The following is a 23,659-nucleotide window of genomic DNA, read 5'->3' on the forward strand; positions in this document are numbered from 1 at the left end:
AAGATGACTTTTATTTTTGTCAAATTTAAAAATTATTTTTATGTTCTCTGATTCATTTCTGCTCTATGTTTATTATTTTCTTCCTTCTGCTAAGTTGTGTTTGGCTTGTTCTTTTTCTGGTTCCTTGTGGTGTAAATTTAGGTTGTTCATTTGAGAAGTTTTTATTTTTCAGTGTGGTGTTGATCACTATAAACTTCCCTTTTAATATTATTTTCAGTTCGGTTCAGTTCAGTGCAGTCACTTAGTCGTGTCTGACTCTTTGCGACCCCATGATCGCAGCAGGCCAGGCCTCCCTGTCCATCACCATCTCCCAGAATTCACTCAAACTCACATCCATCGAGTCGGTGATGCCATCCAGCCATCTCATCCTCTGTCGTCTTCTTTTCCTCCTGCCCTCAATCCCTCCCAGCATCAGAGTCTTTTTCAATGAGTCAACTCTTCACATGAGGTGGCCAAAGTACTGGAGTTTCAGCTTTAGCATCATTCCCTCCAAAGAAATCCCAGGGTTGATCTCCTTCAGAATGGACTGGTTGGATCTCCTTGCAGTCCAAGGGACTCTCAAGAGTCTTCTCCAACACCACAGTTCAAAAGCATCAATTCTTTGGCGCTCAGCCTTCTTCACAGTCCAACTTTCACATCCATACATGACCACAGGAGAAACCATAGCCTTGACTAGACAACTTTTGTTGGCAAAGTAATGTCTCTGCTTTTGAATATACTATCTAGGTTGGTCATAACTTTTCTTCCAAGGAGTAAGTGTCTTTTAATTTCATGGCTGCATTCACCATCTGCAGTGATTTTGGAGCCCCCTAAAAATAAAGTCTGACACTGTTTCCACTGTTTCCCCATCTATTTCCCATGAAGTGATGGGACCAGAGGCCATAATCTTCGTTTTCTGAATGTTGAGCTTTAAGCAACTTTTTCGTTCTCCTCTTTCACTTTCATCATAACACATCCCATATTTTTTGTATTGTGTTTTTTTGTCTTGATATCTTCTTTTATTAATAATTTTCTCTTTTTTTCCTTGAGAAAATACTTGTTTAAGAATCTGTTGTTTCTGTATGTTTGTGAGCTTTCCATTTTCTTTCTATTGTTTAGTTCTAGTTACAGTCCACTGTGATGAGAAAAGGATGCTTAAAATGATTTTAGTCACTTTAAGTTGTTAAGACTTGTTTTCTGACCTATACTGGAGAATGTTCCATATGGATTTAATAAGAATGAATAGTCTGTTGAGTGGAATATTCTATACGTGTCTGTTAAGTTCATTTGGTGAAAGTGATTTTAAGCCTGCTGCTTCCTTTTTGATTTTCTAGATAGCTATTCATTTAGAGAGTGGGGTATGGGTGTTTCCTACTATTATTGTATTCCTATCAATTTCTTCCATTAGATCTGTCACCATTTGCTTTGTATACTTAGGTACTTTGACATTGGGTACATATATATTTATAATTCTTATATTTTCCTGACAAAGTGACACTTTTATCATTATACAATGACTTCGTTGTCTCATATGATAATCTTTGACTTAAAGTGTATTTTTCTAATATAAATATAGCTACCTCACTCTTTGGTTATCATTTGCTTGGAATGCCTTTCCTCACCCCTTCACTTTCAGCTTTTGTGTGTCCTTAAATCTAAAGTGAATCTCTTAAAAAAAAAATAAAGTGACTCTCTTGTAGGTGACATATACTTGAGTCTTATTTTTTTAATTCATTCAGCTACTCTTTTTCTTTGTTTATGAAGTTTAGTGTATTTACATTCAAAGTAATTATTGATAGCATGGTAAGGAGTTACCATTGTCATTTAAAAAATTATTTTCTGTCTGTTTTGTAGCTCTCTTATTTATGTCTTGTCTTTCTCTGTGGTTTTATGAAATTTTTACAATTGTATTCTTTGATTCTTTTTTGGTCTCTTTTGTGTATCTACTGTATCTTTTATCTTTATCATAAGATTTGTATCAACATTTAAAAATTATAGCAGTCCCTTTTAAGTTCGTAAGAACTTAAGACAATTGTGTGCAGAAGTTTTGCATGTTACTTCCCTTTATATAAATGATATCAGATTTTACTTATTTTTGTATTCTGTTTTTATTTAAAAATATCAATGGTTACAATTATTCTGCTACTTTTGTCTTTTAATTTATATGCTAGTATTAAAAGTGACTTACATGCCACCATTACAGTCTATAATAATCTATGATATATATACTGTATATATACTATATATATGTATGTGTATATATATATATATATATATACTGCATATATTTATTCTTAGCAATAAGATTCTTGTAACCATTCTTCTTGAATGGTTTCTCTTTCTATACTGAATTTCTCATTTTGTTCATGTATCATTTTCCTGCTTTTACTTGGTTGTCTGCAGCTCATTGAGCTCTTTTAAGATTTTTTTTTTTGGAATTCTTTGTCAAATAGTTCTTGGATCTCTGTTTTTCTTTTTGTTTGTTTGTTTTTTTTGTTTTTTTTTTAGAGTTGGTTTCTAAAGCTTTATTGCTTTCCTTTGATGTATCATTTTTGCCTGATTCTTCATTGTTCTTGTAGACTTGCATTTGTTTTTGTGCATTTGGAGGAGCATGCCCCTCTTCCAGTCTTTACAGATCTTTACAGATGATTTTGGCAGGTATTAACTTTCTCCTATTGGATTCTTAGACAACCAGTACTACCTCCAGGATTGCAGTCAAGTGAGCCTGGAGCTAGGTCACAGGGCTGCATCTCTGTCTGTAATAGGGTCTATGGTTGATATCAGGTCTGATGCCCTTGCTAATAGGGGTGTCAGTGGGCATAATTCATCCTGGATAGATGTTACTGTTTCCAAGACCATGATCAAGTTGAGCTGGTGCTTGATCATGGGACTGCTTCAAAGTTTTCAGTCAGGACTATGGCTTGGGAACCTATTACTGGGTTAGTTTAAGTGTGGCTACTGCTAAATCCATATAAGGTCAGAGCTGGTGACAAAACCAAGGATAAGCAGGACTACAGCCAAGTCTGCAGGAGGATAAGGCAGCGTCTGTGTCTGTAATTAGGTCCACAGTTGGTGGGCCTGCTACTGAGGTGTTGGCCTGCTTTCTCAAACTTCGTTCTTCAGTCTGTCTCCACTGGTGTGTAGTACCCTTATAAATTAGATCCTGCAGCTCCCACAAAGGCACTTTTATCTATAGATGATTGTCACATTTGTGATTCTCTTGCAGAACTAGGGCTGGGGGCTTCTTATTATGCCATCTTACTGGCATAATGTCATGCTCTCATTTTAAGAATTTTGGAAATTATTTCAGTATCAAGGAAAAACTCTTGAAGGGGGAACATGAAAAAACAGGAAGAAGACAATATGATATAAATTAACATGGTGAGTAAAAGACGTGTGTTTTACTTATTCGATTTCAATAAGATACTGCTGTAAAACACACAGAAGAGAAATCTGGGATGTGACTATAGATTTGGATTCATCAGTTTATGGGTGATTCATTGAAACAACAAGAATGGATAAATTTGCCATATGAGATAATACTAGAATCAGGTGGTGACCATTTTGTGGAGGGATATTCATGTCAGGTCAATATGTTTTCATTTTAGATAGAAGGCCAAAGTAACTTCTGAATCATTGCTCAGTCGTTCAACTGTGTCCAACTCTTTTTGACCCCATGAACTGCAGCATGCCAGCCTTTCCTGTCCTTCACCATCTCCCAGAGTTTGTTCAAACTCATGTCCATTGAGTCAGTGATGGCATCCAACCATCTCATCATATTACTCCCTTCTCTTGCCTTCAATCTTTCCCAGCATCAGGTTCTTTCCCAATCAGTTGGCTCTTTACACAAGGTGCCCCCCACCCCGAAAAAAAAATAAAGTATCTCACCGTTTCCATATTTTCCCCATCTATTTGCCATGAAGTAATGGGACTGGATGCCATGATCTTCATTTTTGGAATGTTGAGTTTTAAGCCAGCTTTTTCACTCTCCTCTTTCACCTTCATCAAGAGGCTCTTTAGAACCTTTTTATTTTTTGCCATTAGAGATCTTCTGCATATCTCAGTTTATTAATATTTCTCCCACCAATCTTGATTTCAGCTTATGATTCATCCAGCCTGGCATTTCACATGATTTACTCTGCGTGTAAGTTAAATAAGCAGGTTGACAATATACAGTCTTGTTGTACTCCTTTCCCAGTTTTGAACCAGTCAGTTGTTTCATGTCTAAGTTCTAACTGTTGCTTCTTGACTCACATACAGGTTTCTCAGGAGACATGTAAGGTGGTCTTTTACTCCCAAATTTTCCATAGTTTGGTGTGAACTATGCAGTCAAAGGCTTCAGTGTAGTCAATGAAGTGGAGATAGATGTTTTTCTGGAACTCCCTTTCTTAGTCTATGATGCAAAAAAAAAAATGTTGGCAATTTGATCTCTGGTTCCTCTGCTTTTTCTCAATTCAGCTTGTACATCTAGAATTTCTCAGGCCATATACTGCTGTAAAGCCTAGCTTGAGAGATTTTGAGCATTACCTTGTTAGCATGTGAAATGAGGGTGATTGTGAGGCATTTTGAACATTCTTTGGCATTGCCCTTATTTGAGATTGGAATGAAAACTAACCTTTTCCTGTCTTTTGACTACTGGTGAGTTTTCCAAATTTGCTGGCATATTTGAAGACCCATTAATTAGAAAGTAGATACACTGTATAGAATTAGGAAATATGCAGAGACTGTGAAACCACTTAGAATGTTATTGTACCACCCAAGCTAAGAGGTTGTAAGAGCTAAGATGATGACAGTAGCAGAGAACAAATGGTATTATATGGCCTTTAGGATAAAACAGATCTGTGTTCATACCCCATCTCAGATACTAACGTTCATGATTACCATTATTTGGGAGAGTATAGGCACTCAAAAATATAAACTCCAATTATAATTCTAGTTCTGAAAATAAACTCAAGTTATACTGTCCCAAAGAATACAATAGGATGAAAAGTAGAAAACATAGAAGAACATATTTTGGCTTCATATAAAAAAGTGTTTCTAACAGCTAATAACTAGATTCCCCGAGAGCTGATGAGCTCCCCATAACTGCTGCTGCTAAGTCACTTCAGTCGTGTCCGACTCTGTGTGACCCCATAGATGGCAGCCCACCAGGCTCCCTTGTCCCTGGTACTCTCCAGGCAAAAACACTGGAGTGGGTTGCCATTTCCTTCTCCAATGCATGAAAGTGAAAAGTGAAAGTGAAGTCGCTTAGTTGTGTCAGACTCTTAGCAACCCCATGGACTGCAGCCTACCAGGCTCCTCTGTCCATGGGGTTTTTCAGACAAGAGTACTGGAGTGGGGTGCCATTGCCTTCTCCTCCCCATAACTAGAGGTGTGTAAAAAAGGATGGATAAAAGCCCATTATGTATCGTTTAGAGGATATTGAAGCATAAAGTGTAGAGATAGGTGCTTTTAATTCTGTGAGAACTGATTGTTGTGCTGACTGCCTTTAAACATTATTTGGTAGGTTAAAAACACCTTTCCTTTGAGGAAGATAGGATTAATTGCATATGATATTGGTATCCAGGAACTACATGTGAAAGCATACAAATAATTTGAGCCAAGGTCTTTTGGTGATAATGGGAATATAACATGATTTGGTTGAAAATATGTCTTAGAGGTTTTCCTGAAGAGAACTTTTACCTTGAAATTCTTCATTTCTTTTGATAGGTGAAGATGATGTAGATATATTTTTATTATTTCATGCTTGTTATTCTTGAAGTTAATGACGTATATTTGTGATAAGGTTCTGCTCTCCAGTATTTCTAAATCTCTGGTGTGATACTGAGGTCTCAAAATTTTGAAAAATTGCCTGAATTTCTTTTCTGTAGTGATAAGAGTAGAAACTGCCATCTATTTTGAGGGTAGACTCATTCTTTCTTTAGGGAAGGACTACAGTAAAAAGTGGTCCTTATTGTGCTGAATGAAGCATAAGCTGGAATCAAGATTGCCAAGAGAAATATCAATAACCTCAGATATGCAGATGATACCACCCTTATAGCAGAAAGTGAAGAGAAACTAAACAGCCTCTTGATGAAAGTGAAAGAAGAGAGTGAAGAGACTGGGTTAAAATTCAAGGTTCAAAAAATGAAGATCATGGCATCCATCCCATCACTTCATGGCAAATAGATGGGGAAACAATGGAAATAGTGTCAGACTTTATTAGGGGGGCTCCAAAACCACCGTAGATGGTGACATGAAATTAAAACATGCTTTCCCCTTGGAAGAAAACCTAGACAGCATAATCAAACTAGTTCAGTTCAGTTCAGTCGCTCAGTTGTGTCTGACTCTTTGCAACTCCATGAATCGCAGCATGCCAGGACTCCCTGTCCATCACCAACTCCTGAAGTTCACTCAGACTCACGTCCATTGAGTCAGTAATGCCATCCAGCCATCTCATCCTCTGTTGTCCCCTTCTTCTTCTGCCCCTAATCCCTCCCAGCATCAGAATCTTTTCCGGTGAGTCAACTCTTCACATGAGGTGGCCAAAGTATTGGAGTTTCAGCTTTAGCATCATTCCTTCTAAAGAAATCCCAGGGCTGATCGCCTTCAGGATGGACTGGTTGGATCTCCTTGCAAGCCAAGGGACTCTCAAGAGCGTTCTCCAACACCACAGTTCAAAAGCATCAATTCTTCGGCACTCAGCTTTCTTCACAGTCCAACTGTCACATCCATACATAACCACTGGGAAAACCATAGCCTTGACTAGACGGACCTTTGTTGGCAAAGTAATGTCTCTGCTTTTCAATATGCTATTTAGGTTGGTCATAACTTTTCTTCAAGGAGTAAGCATCGTTTAATTTCATGGCTGCAATCACCATCTACAGTGATTTTGGAGCCCCCAAAATAAAGTCTCACACTGTTTCTACTGTTTCCCCATCTATTTCCCATGAACTGATGGGACTGGATCCCATGATCTTTATGTTCTGAATGTTGAGCTTTAAGCCAGCTTTTTCACTCTCCACTTTCACTTTCATCAAGAGGCTCTTTAGTTCTTCTTCACTTTCTGCCATAAGGGTGGTGTCATCTGCTTGTCTGAGGTTATTGATGTTTTTCCCGGCAATCTTGATTCCAGCTTGTGCTTCTTCCAGCCCAGCATTTGTCATGATGTACTCTGCATATGAGTTAAATAAGCAGGGTGAGAATATACAGCCTTGACATACTCCTTTTCCTGTTTGGAACCAGTCTGTTGTTCCATGTCCAGTTCTAACTGTTGCTCCCTGACCTGCATATAGGTTTCTCAAGAGGCAGGTCAGGTGGTCTGGTATTCCCATCTCTTTCAGAATTTTCCACAGTTTATTGTGATCCACACAGTCAAAGGCTTTGGCATAGTCCATAAAGCAGAAATAGATGTTTTTTTGGAACTCTCTTGCTTTTTCCGTGATCCAGAGGATGTTGGCAATTTGATCTCTGGTTCCTCTGCCTTTTCTAAAACCAGCTTGAATATCTGGAAGTTCACAGTTAACGTATTGCTGAAGCCTGGCTTGGAGAATTTTGAGCCTTACTTTACTAGCATGTGAGATGAGTGCAATTGTGTGGTAGTTTGAGCATTCTTTGGCATTGCCTTTCTTTGGAATTGGGATGAAAACTGACCTTTTCCAGTCCTGTGGCCACTACTGAGTTTTCCAGATTTGCTGGCATATTGAGTGCAGCACTTTCACAGCATCATCTTTCAGGATTTGAAATAACTCAACTGGGATTCCATCACCTCCACTAGCTTTGTTCATAGTGATGCTTTCTAAGGCCCACTTGACTTCACATTCCAGGATGTCTGGCTCTAGATGAGTCATCTACCATCATGATTATCTTGGTTATGAAGATCTTTTTTGTACAGTTCTTCTGTGTATTCTTGCCACCTCTTTTTAATATCTTCTGCTTCTGTTATGTCCATACCATTTCTGTCCTTTATCGAGCCCACCTTTGCATGAAATATTCCCTTTGTATCTCTAATTTTCTTGAAGAGATCTCTAGTCTTTCCCGTTCTGTTCTTTTCCTGTATTTCTTTGCATTGGTTGCTGAAGAAGGCTTTCTTATCTCTTCTTGCTATTCTTTGGAACTCTGCATTCAGATGCTTATATCTTTCCTTTTCTCCTTTGCTTTTCACTTCTCTTCCCTTCACAGTTATTTGTAAGGCCTCCTCAGACAGCCATTTTGCTTTTTTGCATTTCTTTTCCATGGGGATGGTCTTGATCCCTGTCTCCTGTACAGTGTCACAAACCTCTGTTCATAACTCATCAGGCACTCTTATCTATCAGATATATTCCTTTAAATCTATTTCTCACTTCCACTGTATAATCTTAAGGGATAGAGCTTCTCCATCTTCGGCTACAAAGAATATAATCAATCTGATTTCGGTGTTGACCATCTGGTGATGTCCATGTGTAGAGCCTTCTCTTGTGTTGTTGCAAGAGGGTGTTTGCTATGACCAGTGAATTTTCTTGGCAAAACTTTATTAGTCTTTGCCTTGCGGGCACAGGAGGGCCTAGAAGAGCTGTTCCACGTTCAAGATCAGGAGGGGCGGTGGTTAGGAGATGCCCCTTGTCCGAGGTAAGGAGCAGTGGCTGTGCTTTGCCGAAGCAGCCATGAAGAGATACCCCACGTCCATGGTAAGATAAACCCAAGTAAGACGGTAGGTGTTCCAAGAGGGCATCAGAGGGCAGACACACTTAAACCATACTCACAGAAATCTAGTCAATATAATCACACTAGGACCACAGCCTTGTCTAGCTCAATGAAACTAAGCCATACCCATGGGGCCACCCAAGACAGGCAGTTCATGGTGGAGAGGTCTGAAAGAACGTGGTCCACTGGAGAAGAGAATGGCAAACTACTTCAGTTATTCTTGTCTTGAGAACCCCATGAACACTATGAAAAGGCAAAATGATAGGATACTGAAAGAGGAACTCCCCAGGTCAGTAGGTGCCCAATATGCTACTGGAGATCAGTGGAGAAATAACTCCAGAAAGAATGAAGGGATGGAGCCAAAGCAAAAACAACACCCAGTTGTGGATGTGACTGGTGCTAGAAGCAAGGTCCGAGGCTGTAAAGAGCAATATTGCATAGGAACCTGGAATGTCAGGTCCATGAATCAAGGCAAATTGGAAGTGGTCAAAGAGGAGATGGCAAGAGTGAATGTCGACATTCTAGGAATCAGCAAACTAAAATGGACTGGAATGGGTGAATTTAACTCAGATGACCATTATATCCACTACTGCCAGCAGGAATCCCTTAGAAGAAATGGAGTAACCATCATGGTCAACGAAAGAGTCCAAAATGCAATACTTGGATGCAATCTCATAAACGACAGAATGATCTCTGTTCGTTTCCAAGGCAAACCATTCAATATCACAGTAATCCAAGTCTATGCCCCAGCCAGTAATGCTGAGGAAGCTGAAGTTGAATGGTTCTATGAAAACCTACAAGATCTTTTAGAACTAACACCCAAAACAGTTGTCCTCTTCATTATAGGGGACTGTAATGCAAAAGTAGGAAGTCAAGAAACACCTGGAGTAAGCAGAGACATTACTTTGCTGACAAAGGTCTGTCTAGTCAAAGCTATGGTTTTTCTAGTTGCCATGTATAGATGTGAGAGTTAGACTATAAAGAAAGCTGTGTGCCTCAGAATTGATGCTTTTGAACTGTGGTGTTGGAGAAGACTCTTTGAGTCCCTTGGACTGCAACAAGATGAAACCAATCAATCCTAAAGGAAATCAGTCCTGAATATTCATTGGAGGAATAATGCTGAAGCAGAAACTCCAGTACTTTGGCCACCTGATGGGAAGAACTGACTCATTGGAAAAGACCCTGATGCTGGGAAGGATTGAAAGCGGGAGGAGAAGGCAAGGACAGAGGATGAGATGGTTGAATGGCATCACCGACTTGATGGACATGAGTTTGAGCAAGCTCCAAAGTTGGTTATGGACTGGGAAGCTTGGCGTGCTGCAGTGCATGGGGTTGCAAAGAGTTGGACACGACTGAGAGACTGAATTGAACTGAAGAATAAGAAGTGCTTTTAGTCATATACCCCAATTTTTTTTGAGTTAAGCCTAATGCTTGTAGGAGAAGGAAGTAAATAGACCTCAGAACAAGGAATTAAAGAGAAAAACGTTTAAAGATTCCACTTTGAGGAAGAGTGGCAAGTAGCATGTCTGTTACTGCCATTATAAGCACTTTTGCCAAAGATATTTCTGCTGCAAGAATTTCTACCCAAATATATTTTGTTGCCTAACTAATTGACCATAAGGCAGTGTTACTATGAAAGACAAAGTAACTTGGTCACACTTTTTTATTTGAAAGTTTGATTTCAATTAGTTGAAATGCATTAACATTTCTTCTACTTAGCAATATTATTGAGGGCTTTATTCAGCTGACAAGTGATGATAATTTGCTTTTGCTTCAAGAATTGGTTTCTCAGTTTGAAAAATGCTACATTAGGTAGAAAGAGGTGATGGTCTCAATGGCACAGGTTTGAACCCATATTTCCTATAGAACTTTGGATCATCTGTCAACAGCTGTGAAAATGTCAAGAAAAAAACAAAACAAAACAAAACAGCAGTCTAGAGGTTTTCCCAAAGCAATGCAAAGTATAGTTACAAATATGCATACTAGTATTTGGAAACTGATATCTCTGTCAATGAAGTGAAAAAAAGAAAAATGGTGAAAAAGAAAAAATGCAATGCTGAACAAGGAAATATATCAAGCAAAAAAGTGTATAAAATACTATGAATGAATGATTCAGAAGGAAAATGTTCAGGTACAAGTCACAAAATAAAATATTTTATTTCCATAGTATCACCATGACTATGCACACATTTTAAATGCATTAAAATATTTTGTATTTTGCAATCAGTCAGTTCAGTCACTCAGTCATGTCCGACTCTTTGTGACCCCATCAATCACAGCATGCCAGGCCTCCCTGTCCATCACCAACTCCTGGAGTTCACTCAGACTCATGTCCATCGAGTTGGTGATGCCATCCAGCCATCTCATCCTCTGTCGTCCCCTTCTCCTCCTGCCCCCAACCCCTGCCAGCATCAAGGTCTTTTCCAATAAAATCCTTTAAATTTTGTCATTCATCTTTGTATGGTAGGTTTATGTACTTTTTGATATTCCTCTTTTTAAAAAAATTTTTTTTACCTTTTGTGGCAAAATTGCCTTATGGCCAATTGTCTATGCAGCAAAAGTGTTGTGTCAAAAATGTCTATGACAAAGATGGTTATAACAAAAGTATCTAGAACCATCTAGAAGATATGAGAAGCAGTGATATTCTATATTAAATTCTTTTTCTTTTTACTGCATCACTTAATTTTGTTCTCAAGTTCAGTTGTTTATTAAACATGACAGCTTGTTGAACATGTATGTGTTTTAGTCACTCTTTGGGGGGGCAAAATGGACTGGACAGCTTGAATACAATGGAGAAATAGTTATAAGATTATAATAGAAAATGTTAGAGAAGTACAATAGAGCATTCTGGGGAAAAATCATCAAGAAATAGCAACATGTGTGCATTAATGCAATATAAAGATTATATTATTCCCACCAACAGTGTAAGAATTTACACCCTTTTCTCCACACCCTCTCCAGCATTTATTGCTTGCAGACTTTTGGATCGCAGCCGTTCTGACTGGTGTGAAGTGGTACCTCATTGTGGTCTTGATTTGCATTTCTCTAATAATGAGAGATGTTGAGCATCTCTTCATGTGTTTGTTAGCCATCTGTATGTCTTCTTTGGAGAAATGTCTATTTAGTTCTTTGGCCCATTTTTTGATTGGGTCCTTTATTTTTCTGGAACTGAGCTGCATAAGTTGCTTGTATATTTTTGAGATTAGTTGTTTGTCAGTTGCTTCATTTGCTATTATTTTCTCCCATTCAGAAGGCTGTCTTTTCACCTTGCTTATATTTTCTTTTGTTGTGCAGGAGCTTTTAATTTTAATTAGATCCCATTTGTTTATTTTGCTTTTATTTCCAGTATTCTGGGAGGTGGATCATAGAGGATCCTGCTGTGATTTATGTCTGAGAGTGTTTTGCCTATGTTCTCCTCTAGGAGTTTTCTAGTTTCTGGTCTTACATTTAGGTCTTTAATCCATTTTGAGTTTATTTTTGTGTGTGGTGTTAGAAAGTGATCTAGTTTCATTCTTTTACAAGTGGTTGACCAGTTTTCCCAGCACGACTTGTTAAAGAGATTGTCTTTACTCCATTGTATATTCTTGCTTCCTTTGTCAAAGATAAGGTGTCCATAGGTGTGTGGATTTATCTCTGGGCTTTCTATTTTGTTCCATTGATCTACTGTTGGTGGGAATGCAAACTAGTACAGCCACTATGGAGAACAGTGTGGAGATTCCTTAAAAAATTGCAAATAGAACTGCCTTATGACCCAGCAATCCCACTGCTGGGCATACACACTGAGGAAACCAGAATAGAAAGAGACACATGTACCCCAATGTTCATCGCAGCACTGTTTATAATAGCCAGGATGTGGAAACAACCTAGACGTCCATCAGCAGATGAATGGATAAGAAAGCTGTGGTACATATACACAATGGAGTATTACTCAGCTATTAAAAAGAATACATTTGAATCAGTTCTAATGAGATGGATGAAACTGGAGCCGATTATACAGAGTGAAGTAAGCCAGAAAGAAAAACACCAATACAGTATACTAACACATATATATGGAATTTAGAAAGACGGTAATGATGACCCTGTATGCAAGACAGCAAAAGAGACACCAATGTGTAGAGTGGACTTTCGGACTCTGAGGGAAAGGGAAAGGGTGGGATGATTTGGGAGAATGGCATTGAAACATGTATACTATCATGTAAGAAATGAATTGCCAGTCTATGTTTGATGCAGGATGCAGGTGCTTGGGGCTGGTGCACGGGGATGATCTGGAGGGATGATGTGGGGTGGGAGGTGGGAGGGGGGTTCATGTTTGGGAGCTCATGTACACCCATGGTGGATTCATGTCAATGTATGCCAAAACCAATACAGTATTATAAAGTAAAATAAAGTAAAAATAAAAATTTAAATTAAAAAAAATAAAATAGATTTAACTAACCAGGAAAAAAAAGATTATATTATTGAAATTTGGTAACTAAAAGAAGAGGTGACTCCTGAATACTAGAGAAATTGGGACTCCCAATGATTCCTAAAAATGAAAAATTTCTTTGACAAAAAAAGAATGAATGAGCAAGACTGAGAAAGAGATGGAAACAGAGAATCAAAAATAACAGAAGGAGCGAGGAGCACATGCAGATTGTATTCGAAAAAAAATAGGGAAAATTAAAGCTGGAGACTAATGAGGGAGAAAGAGTGGATGAGGTAAGGTAAAATAATGTATTAATCAGAATACACGTGGTTTTAAGCAATTAAAAAATCTATTCAAACTGTTTATTAAAGAAAGTATATTAGTTCAAACAACTGAGTAGTTTACTGAGTAGTCTGTAATTTTTTAGACCCAACTTTCCAGGAATTAATGGTGCCATCAAGCACAGTCTATTTCCTTCCCTCAGCTTACTTTCCTCTTGGGTGATTTGATTCTCAGTCTGACTCTCACATACTGACAAAGATGCATAGGAGAAAACCCAGGCTTACCTTAAAAAATGAGTGGCTCTTTTATGATACTCAGACAACATTTCAGCAATGAAGACTGATTAGCATGGCTTAGGTCACATGCTACCCTGAATAAATCACTGTGGCTAGGGAGGATGTTCATTTTTCATTGACCCAAAATGTGTTTCATGATTATCATTCAATCCAGATAGTGTGGTCTGGACTACCCAGCAAAATATGCATTGAGATTGGGAGACAGTTGATTCCTTAACATGAAAAGAGGCATTCTTTGACAAGATGAGGGGATGCTGGACAGACAAAAAGACCAAATATTTGAAGGAGACTAGAACAGTGATAAGGAAGAGACTGAAGAAAGAGAAGGGTATGAAAAGGAAAAAGGAAGTGGGCAGGGGACAGAGATAAGGGACAGAGTGTTACAGAGAGTGAAAAATAGAGTGAGATACACAGAGAGGCAGGTTTCCCAGGAGTCAAAGTGGTAAAGAATCCAGCTGCCAATGCAGGAGACACAAGAGATGTGCATTTGATCTCTGAGCCGGGAAGATCGCCTGGGGTAGGAAATGGCAACCCAATCCAGTATCCTTGCCTGGAAAATTCCTTTGGCAGTGGAACCTGCTGGGCTACAGTTCATAGAGTTGGACACAACTGAGTCCCTCCCCCAACACACACAACAGAGAGAGACAGAGAGAATGATATTCATCATTCTATCATGGCCTGTGTGGAACCAAGAGCTATTGATGCCTATAACTAGAAAGACTGCTGAAAAGATGCTATATGGAAAGGTTTACAAGGATATATCAGTCAGTTCAGTTGCTCAGTTGTGTCTAACTCTTTGTGACTCCATGGAATGCAGCACGCCAGACTCCTCTGTCCATCACCAACTCCTAGAATTTGGTCAAACTTATGTCCATTGATTAGGTGATGCCATCCAACTATCTCATTCTGTGTCATCCCCTTCTCTTCCCGTCTTCAGTCTTTCCCAGCATCAGGGTGTTTTCCAAGGAGTCAGTTCTTCCCATCAGGTGGCCAAAGTATTGGAGCTTCACCTTCAGCATCTGTCCTTCCAATGAATGTTCCGGACTGATTTCCTTTAGGATTGACTGGTTTGAACTCCTTGAAGTCCAGGGGACTCTCAAGAGTCTTCTCCAACACCACAGTTCAAAAGCATCAATTCTTCAGCACTCAGCTTTCTTTATGGATCAACTCTCACATCCATACATGACTACTGGAAAAACCATAGCTTTGACTAGATGGACCTTTGTTGGCAAAGTAATATCTCTACATTTTAATATGCTGTCTAGGTTGGTCATAGCTTTTCTTCCAAGGAGCAAGCATCTTTTAATTTCATGGATTCAGTCACCATCTGCAGTGATTTTGGAGCCCAAGAAAATAAAGTCTCTCACTGTTTCCATTGTTACCCCATCTATTTGCCATGAAGTGATGGGATTGGATGCCTGAAATGTAGTAGTTTGATGCAGTATCAAAAATGACAGAATGATTTCTGTTCATTTCTAAGGCAAACCATTCAGTATCACAGTAATCCAAATCTATGCCCCAACCACTAATACCAAAGAAGCTGGAGTTGAAGCTGGGCCTCTGAAGACAAGGACGTATACTGTTATGAAAATGAGAACTCTACATTTAGCTTTATATTAACAGTGCTCTTATTTTACTAAGTTCTGCAGGTTCATCTCTGAATACCAAAGTAGATCTTTTCCCCAAACAATTCTTAAGCTCTTTCATATTTTCCATGAGTACAAGTGTCTACTCAAGATTTTATGCACAGCTTGTTTCACATCCTTATTTCTCAGGATGTGGATGATGGGATTCATCATTGGGGTTACCACTCCATAAGACAGCCCAATGATCTCATCAGATGTTTTGTGTCCTTTGACTTGGGTTTCATGTACATAAAAAGAGCTGAACAATAGAATAAAATGACCACAGTCAGGTGGGCTGAACAGGTAGAAAAGACCTTTTATCTCTCTTCTGCAGATTTAGTTATCAGGTTGGAAGAGAGGGTGAAAATATAGGAGATAAAAATTAACACCTGGAACAAGATGGTGGAGGAGTAGGTGGACATGGAATACATCTCTCTCCACAGATACATCAGGAATACACCTTTAGACACAGAAGTGAATGCAGAACACCAGCTGAGAGTGGACAGGAGTACCTGACCAGCAGAAAATAATATATAGGCCCACACAAAACTCGGTAGGATGAAGGAACTAGGGGGAAAAATGGGAGTGTTAGTAGGACTGGACCTGCCTTCAGTGGGTAGGGAAACTGAAACAGGGGTCCAATCCCCACACAGGGGCAATTGTCTGAGTCAGAGGAGAAACATTTAAAGATAAGAGAGAAACAGCTGATCTGTGGCAGCCTAAATGGAATGAAAATCAGACAGTCCTTGCTGCAGCCATATGTACCTTGGACAGTGCAGTGGCTGGGAGCTGGAGTTTAGGGATTGTGGAACAGTCCCAGGGTGAGGGCTGCTGTTGATTGCAGAGAGACAGATAGAGGGGATGTGAGGGAGAAGATTGTGTTGGGGAATGCCTGTGGAGGAAAGCCAGGCAGCCGTGGAAGCAAGGCGATTATACTAAATCATGCATGGGGGTGGAGCCATCACCATAGCCTCTCTCTCCTGACATGCCAGCATTGGCAGCTGAAAAATAGAGAGGCTGACCCATAAAACAGAGAGGCTGCACTGAACTGCTGAGTAGGACCCCATCCAGAGTGCTCTTTTAAGTGACTGATGCACTGATCTACAGAGAAGGACCCCAGGCAGGGGGTCCCTCTATGTGCCTGACACATCAAACAACAAAGAAGGACCCCAGGCAATGAAGTCCTCTAAGTGCCTGAACAGATGGAGCTACAAAGAAAGACTGGCCAAAGAGGCCTTCTGATCACCAGCTACAAGAGGCTTGAAAAAAGACCCTGATGCAGTCTCAAAAATGGCAGAATGATCTCTGATCGTTTCCAAGGAAAACCATTCAGTATCACAGTATAATCCAAGTCTATGCCCCAATCAGTAATGCTGAAGAAACTGAAGTTGAACCGTTCTAAAAAGACCTACAAGACATTCTAGAACTAATGCCCCAAAACATGTCCTTTTCATTATAGGGGACTGGAATGCAAAAGTAGGAAGTCAAGAAATACCTGGAGTAACAGGCAAATTTGGCCTTGAAGTACAGAATGAAACAGGGCAAAGGCTAATAGGGTTTTGCCAAGAGAATGCAGTAGTCATAGCAAACACCCTCTTCCAACAAAACAAGAGAAGACTCTACACATGGACATCACCAGATGGTCAATACCAAAATCAGGTTGACTGTATTCTTTACAGCAAAGATGGAAAAGCTCTATACAGTCAGCAAAAGCAAGACTGCGAGCTGACAGTTGCTCAGATCATGAACTCCTTATTGCCAAATTCAGACTGAAATTGAAGAAAGTAGGGAAAACTACTAGACCATTCAGGTATGACCTTAATCAAATCCCTTATGATTAGACAGTAGAAGTGAGAAATAGATTTAGGGAATTAGATCTGATAGAGTGCCTGAAGAACTGTGAATGGAGGTTCCTGACATTGTACAGGAGGCAGGGATGAAGAGCATTGCCAAGAAAAAGAAATGCAAAAAGGCAAAGTGGTTGGCTGAGGAGGCCTTACAAATAGCTGTGAAAAGAAGAGAGGCAAATGGCAAAGGAGAAAAGAAAAGAAATACCCATTTGAATGCAGAGTTCCAAAGAATAGAAAGGAGAGATAAGAAAGCCTTCCTCAATGTTCAATGCAAAGAAATAGAGGAAAACAATAGAATGGGAAAGACTAGAGATCTCCGCAAGAAAATTAGAGATACAAGGGAATATTTCACACAAAGACGGACTCAATAAAGGACAGAAATGGTATGGACCTAACAGAAGCAGAAGATATTAAGAAGAGGTAGCAAGAATACACAGAAGAACTGTACAAAAAATATCTTCACGACCAAGATAATCATGATGGTGTGATCACTCACCTAGAGCCAGACATCCTGGAATATGACGTCAAGTGCACCTTAGAAAGCATCACTACGAACAAAGCTTATGGAAGTGATGGAATCCCAGTTGAGCTATTTCAAACCCTAAAAGATGATGCTATGAAAGTGCTGCTCTCAATATGCTAGAAAATTTGGAAAACTCAGCAGTGTCCACAGGACTGGAAAAGGTCAGTTTTCATTCCAATCCCAAAGAAAGGCAATGCCAAACAATGCTCAAACTACTGCACAATTGCACTCATCTCAGACGCTAGCAAAGTAAGGCTCAAAACTCTCCAAGCCAGCCTTCAAGAGTATGTGAACCATGAACTTCCAGATGTTCAAGCTGGTCTTAGAAAAGGCAGAGGAACCAGAGATCAAATTGCCAACATCCGCTTGATCATCAAAAAAGCAAGAGAGTTAAAGAAAAACATCAATTTCTGCTTTATTGACTATGCCAAAGCCTTTGATTGTGTGGATCACAACAAACTGTGGAAAATTCTGAAAGCGATGAGAATACCAGAACACCTGACCTGCCACTTGAGAAACCTGTATGCAGGTCAGAAGCAACAGTTAGAACTGGATATGGAACAACAGACTGGTTCCAAATAGGGAAAGGAGTATGTCAAGGCTGTATATTGTCACCCTGCTTATTTAACTTATATGCAGAGTACATCATGAGAAACGCTAGGGTGGAGGAAGCACAAGCTGGAATCAAGACTGCCCGGAGAAATCTCAATAACCTCAGATATGCAGATGACACCACCCTTATGTCAGAAAGTGAAGAAGATCTAAAGAGCTTCTGATGAAAGTGAAAGAGGAGAGTGAAAAAGTTGACTTAAATCTCAACATTCAGAAAACTAAGGTCATGGCATCCATTCCCATCACTTCATGTTAAATAGATGGGGAAACAGTGGAAACAACGACAGACTACATTTTAGGGCTCCAAAATCACTGCAGATGGTGACTGCAGCCATGAAATTAAAAGACACTTGCCCCTTGGAAGAAAAATTATGACCAACCTAGACATCACATTAAAAAGCAGAGACATTACTTTGCCAACTAAGGTCCGTCTAGTCAAGGCTGTGGTTTTTCCAGTAGTCACGTATGGATGTGATTTGGACTATAAAGAAAGCTGAGTGCCAAAGAGTTGATGCTTTTCAACATTGGTGTTGGAGGAGACTCTTGAGAGTCCCTTGGACCACAAGGAAATCCAATCAGTCCATCCTAAAGGAAATCAGCCCTGAATATTCATTGGGACTGATGCTGAAGCATAAACTCCAATACTTTGGCCACCTGATGGGAAGAACCAACTCATTTGAAAAGACCCTGATTCTGGGAAAGATTGAAGGTGGCAGGAGAAGGGGAAGAGAGAGGATGAGATGGTTGGATGGCATCACCAACTCGATGGACGTGAGTTTGAGCAAGCTCCGAAGTTGGTGCTGGACTAGGAAGCCTGGCATGCTGCAGTCCAAATGGTCGTAAAGAGTTGGACATGACTGTGTGACTGAACTGAACTGAATTGAGTGCCATAACTCCTGTGGCAGTGGTAGTCTGTCTCCCTCCTCACTTAGCACTGTGAGGGCCCCTGCAAGACAAGCAGTTGTGCTACCTTCACACTCAACTCTCACTGGACCAGAGCTGCCACAGGCAAAAAAAGTCTTACTCCATGTGCATAGGGTTGCTTCCTTAGTGTCTGACTTGCTGTGACTCTGTGGATGGTGGTCTGCCAGGCCTCTCTGCAGGGAGGGGTTCTCCAGGCAACAATACTGAAGTGTATTGGCCAATACCGGTTGCTATACTCTTCTAGAGCATTATAGTCCCTGCTGCCCTAGCTGCCAACTTCCCTGAGTACCTGGTGCTTCCAGAACCCTGCGACTCAAGCAGCTGCACCACCTCTATACCTGGCCTCACATGGGCAAACCCAAGTCCTCCACACAGCCTCAGGAGCAAACCCCAGTGAACAACCCATATCCGGAGGTGGAAATAAAATCACAATTGAAGCCCAGGGACAGTGTGACTAAGGAAGAAGACCCAAAACCCTCCTACCAGCTGTACAGCTACAGATCAAATCTACATGATCAACTAGGCATACTCTGTGTCTGTGGAACATATAAAAGGCCACTGAAAGCTCTCACAAAAGAAAACACACTAGTTTTGATAGCTACGGACCTTGGAGGCACAACATAGAGGAGTAGGAGCAGATTAGCATCTGAGCTGCCCTCACAGCAGGTCCAGAGATTAGCACAGTGTTGGAGGGTATCCTTTCTTCACATCCTAGGGAAGTGAAGTGGACTGTGACTTCCAGAGAGGGAAAGGACTCTGACAACAGTGACTCAAGAAAAACATTTCGTATTCTTGTGTTTTGACTTGTTCTGTAGATTCTTTTGGATTTTATTTTCTTTTTCTTCCTTTTCCACCCTCTGTTGTAATTGTTGATTTTTTGGGCACTATGAAATATAACTAAGCTTTTGAGCTTCTTTTTTTTCTCTCAGTCATATTTTTTATTGTTATTATAAACCTCTGCCTCTATACTGGGCTTTTGTAATTCTGGGGAGGGGTTTTTTTTTTTTCTCTTTTTTTAATTTTAATTTTTAAAACCTATTATTATTTTTTCTACATTTATTCCTTTGTTTGCTTTTCCTACTGTTCTTTCCCCCTTGTAGTTAATCTTTAATATCTATAAATCTTTATCTACTTCTATTTAACTTTGCATATCTATTCTTACTTTCTTTTCTTTCTTTCCTTTAGTCTCAACATATTTGTTAGTTTTATTTTCATTGCTTTATTCCCCACTGGGCACCTTGATTTGATTTTGTTTTCCAGTTTATGCTTTAGTTAGTTTTGTTCTGATAGACATAATCTTTGGTTCCCTTTGTTCACCAGGTCAATCTATTGTACTTTATTTTTGTTTGACTGTTTTGATTTTGCTTATGGGTATATACGTACATGTACATGAATGAGAAATCAAAAGATTTACAGACAAGCAAAAGCTGAGAAAATTCAGCACCACCAAACCAGCTCTTCACAAATGCTAAAGGATCTTCTCTAGACAGGAAACACAGAAAAAGTTTATAAACTCAAACCCAAAACAACAAAGTAAATGGCAACAGGAGATACTTATCAATAATTACCTTAAATGCAAATGGGTTGAATGCCTAAACCAAAAGATAAAGCCTGGCTGAATGGATACAAACACAAGACCCCTATACATGCTGTCTAAAAGAGACCCATCTCAAACCAAGGGACACATACAGACTGAAAGTGAAGGGCTGGAAAAAGATATTTCAGGCAAATGGAGACAAAAAGAAAGCAGGAGTAGCAATACATATATCAGATAAAATAGCCTTTGGAATAAAGGCTTTGAAAAGAGACAAAGAAGGACACTACATAATGATGAAAGGATCAATCCAAGAAGATGTAACAATTATAAATATATATGCAACCAACATAGGAGCACTGAAATATGTAAGGCAAATACTATCAAGTGTGAAAGGGGAAATTAACAGTAACCCAATAATAGTGGGAGACTTTAGTACACCACTCACACCTATGGGTTGATCAACCAAACAGAAAATTGGCAAGGAAACACAAACTTAAATAATACAATGGACCAGTTAGACTTAATTGATATCTATAGGACATTTCATCCCAAAACAATGAATTTCACCTTTTAGTGCACATGGAACATTCTCCAGGATAGATCACATCCTGGGCCATAAATCTAGTCTTGGTAAATTCAAAAAAATGGAAATCATTTCAAGCATCTTTTCTGATCACAATGTGGTAAGATTAGATGTCAACTACTGGGGGAATATCTATTAAAAATACAAACATATGGATGCTAAACAACACACTTCTGAATAATCAACAAATCATGTAAGAAATCAAAAAAGAAATCAAAATATGTATAGATACAAATGAAAATGAAAACACAACCCAATACCTATTGGATTCAGTAAGAGCAGTGCTAAGGGGAAGGTTCATAGAAATATAAGCTTACCTAAGAAATAAGAGAAAAATCAAATAAATAACCTAACTAGACACCTAGGCAACTAGAAAAAAGAAGAAATGAAGAAGCCCAGGGTTAGTAGAAAGAAAGAAATCACAAAAATTTGGGCAGAAGTAAATGAGAACGAAACAAAGGAGACTATAGCAAAAATCAACAAAACTAAAAGCTGGTTCTTTGAGAAGATAAATAAAATAGATAAGCCATTAGCCAGACTCATCAAGAAAAAAGGCAGAAGAGTCAAATCAAAGAATTAGAAATGAAAATGGAGAAATCACAACAGACAATACAGAAATACAAAGAATCATGAGACTACTAACAGCAATTATATGACAATGAAATGGACAACTTGGAAGAAATGGACGAATTCTTAGAAAAGTATAACCTTCCAAAACTGAGCCAGGAAGAAATAGAAAATCTCAGCAGACCCATCACAGGCATGGAAATAGAAATAGTAAACAAAATCTTCCAATAAACAAAAGCCCAGGACCAGATGGCTTCATAGGTGAATACTACCAAAAATTTAGAGACAAGCCAATACCTATCCTACTCAAACTCTTCCAGAAACTTGCAGAGGAAGGTAAACTCCAAAACTCATTCTATGAGGTCACCAACACTCTAATACCAAAACCAGACAAAGATGCCACAAAAAAAAAGGAAAGCTACGGAGGTGGCAAGAATACACAGAAGAACTGTACAAACAAGATCTTCACAAACAAGATAATCAAGATGATGTGATCACTCACACTCACCTAGAACATCCTGGAATGTGAAATCAAGTGGGCCTTACAAAGCAGCACTATGAGCAAAGCTAGTGGAGGTGATGGAATTCCAGTTGAGCTGTTTCAAATCCTGAAAGAGGATGCTGTGAAAATGCTGCACTCAATATGTCAGCAAATTTGGAAAACTCAGCAGTGGCCACAGGACTGGAAAAGGTCAGTTTTCATTCAAATCCCAAAGAAAGGCAATGCCAAAGAATGCTCAAACGACTGCACAATTGCACTCATCTCACATGCTAGTAAAGTAATGCTCAAAATTCTCCAAGCCAGACTTCAGCAATACGTGAACCGTGAACCCCCTGATATTCAAGCTGGATTTAAGAAAAGGCAGAGGAACCAGGGATCAAATTGCCAACATCCTCTGGATCATGGAAAAAGCAAGAGATTTTCAGAAAAACATCTATTTCTGCTTTATTGACTACACCAAACCCTTTTGGATCCCAATAAACTGTGGAAAATTCTGAAAGAGACAGACATACCAGACCACTTGACCTGCCTGTTGAGAAACTTGTGTGCAGGTCAGGAAGCAACAGTTAGAACTGGGCATGGAACAACAGACTGGTTCCAAATAGGGAAAGGAGTACATCAAGGCTGTATAATGTCACCCTGCTTATTTAACTTCTATGCAGAGTACATCATGAGAAACACTGGGGTGGAGGAAGCACAAGCTGGAATCAAGATTGCTGGGAGAAATATCAATAACTTCAAATATGCAGATGACACCACCCTTATGTCAGAAAGTGGAGAGGAACTAAAGAACCTCTTGGTGAAAATGAAAGAGGAGAGTGAAAATTTTGGCTTAAAGCTCAACATTCAGAAAACTAAGATCATGGCATCTGGCCCCATCACTTTATGGCAAATAGATGGGGAAACAGTGGAAACAGTGGCTGACTTTATATTTTTGGGCTCCAAAATCACTGCAGATGGTCATTGTAGCCATGAAATTAGAAGACGCTTACTCCTTGGAAGGAAAGTTATGACCAAGCTATACAACACATTAAAAGCAGAGACATTACTTTGTCAACAAAGGTCTGTCTAGTCAAGGCTATGTTTTTTCCAGTAGTCATGTATGGATGTGAGAATTGGAATATAAAGAAAGCTGAGCGTAGAAGAATTGATGCTTTTGAACTGTGGTGTTGGAGAAGACTCTTGAGAGTCACTTGGACTGCAGGGAGATCCAACCAGTCCATCCTAAAGGAGATCAGCCCTTGGGATTTCTGTGGAAGGACTGATGTTGAAACTGAAACTGCAATACTTTGGCCACCTGATGCGAAGAGCTG

The 23,659-nt window shown here is 39.4% G+C and overlaps 1 protein-coding gene across 1 annotated transcript in view; it reads right to left on the reverse strand.

Annotated features, from left to right (window-relative positions):
- Positions 1–15,326: 15,326 nt before the first annotated feature.
- The window catches only part of LOC138434515 (olfactory receptor 13D1-like), a 76,048-nt gene continuing 67,715 nt past the window's right edge, over positions 15,327–23,659 (reverse strand). The window contains exon 3 of the mRNA XM_069579349.1: positions 15,327–15,475. Coding sequence (XP_069435450.1) covers positions 15,327–15,475 — 149 coding nt within the window. The remainder of the gene's footprint in view (positions 15,476–23,659) is intronic.

This window comes from Ovis canadensis, chromosome 2, assembly GCF_042477335.2.
Source record: "Ovis canadensis isolate MfBH-ARS-UI-01 breed Bighorn chromosome 2, ARS-UI_OviCan_v2, whole genome shotgun sequence".
In the NCBI taxonomy this organism is placed as follows: domain Eukaryota; kingdom Metazoa; phylum Chordata; class Mammalia; order Artiodactyla; family Bovidae; genus Ovis; species Ovis canadensis.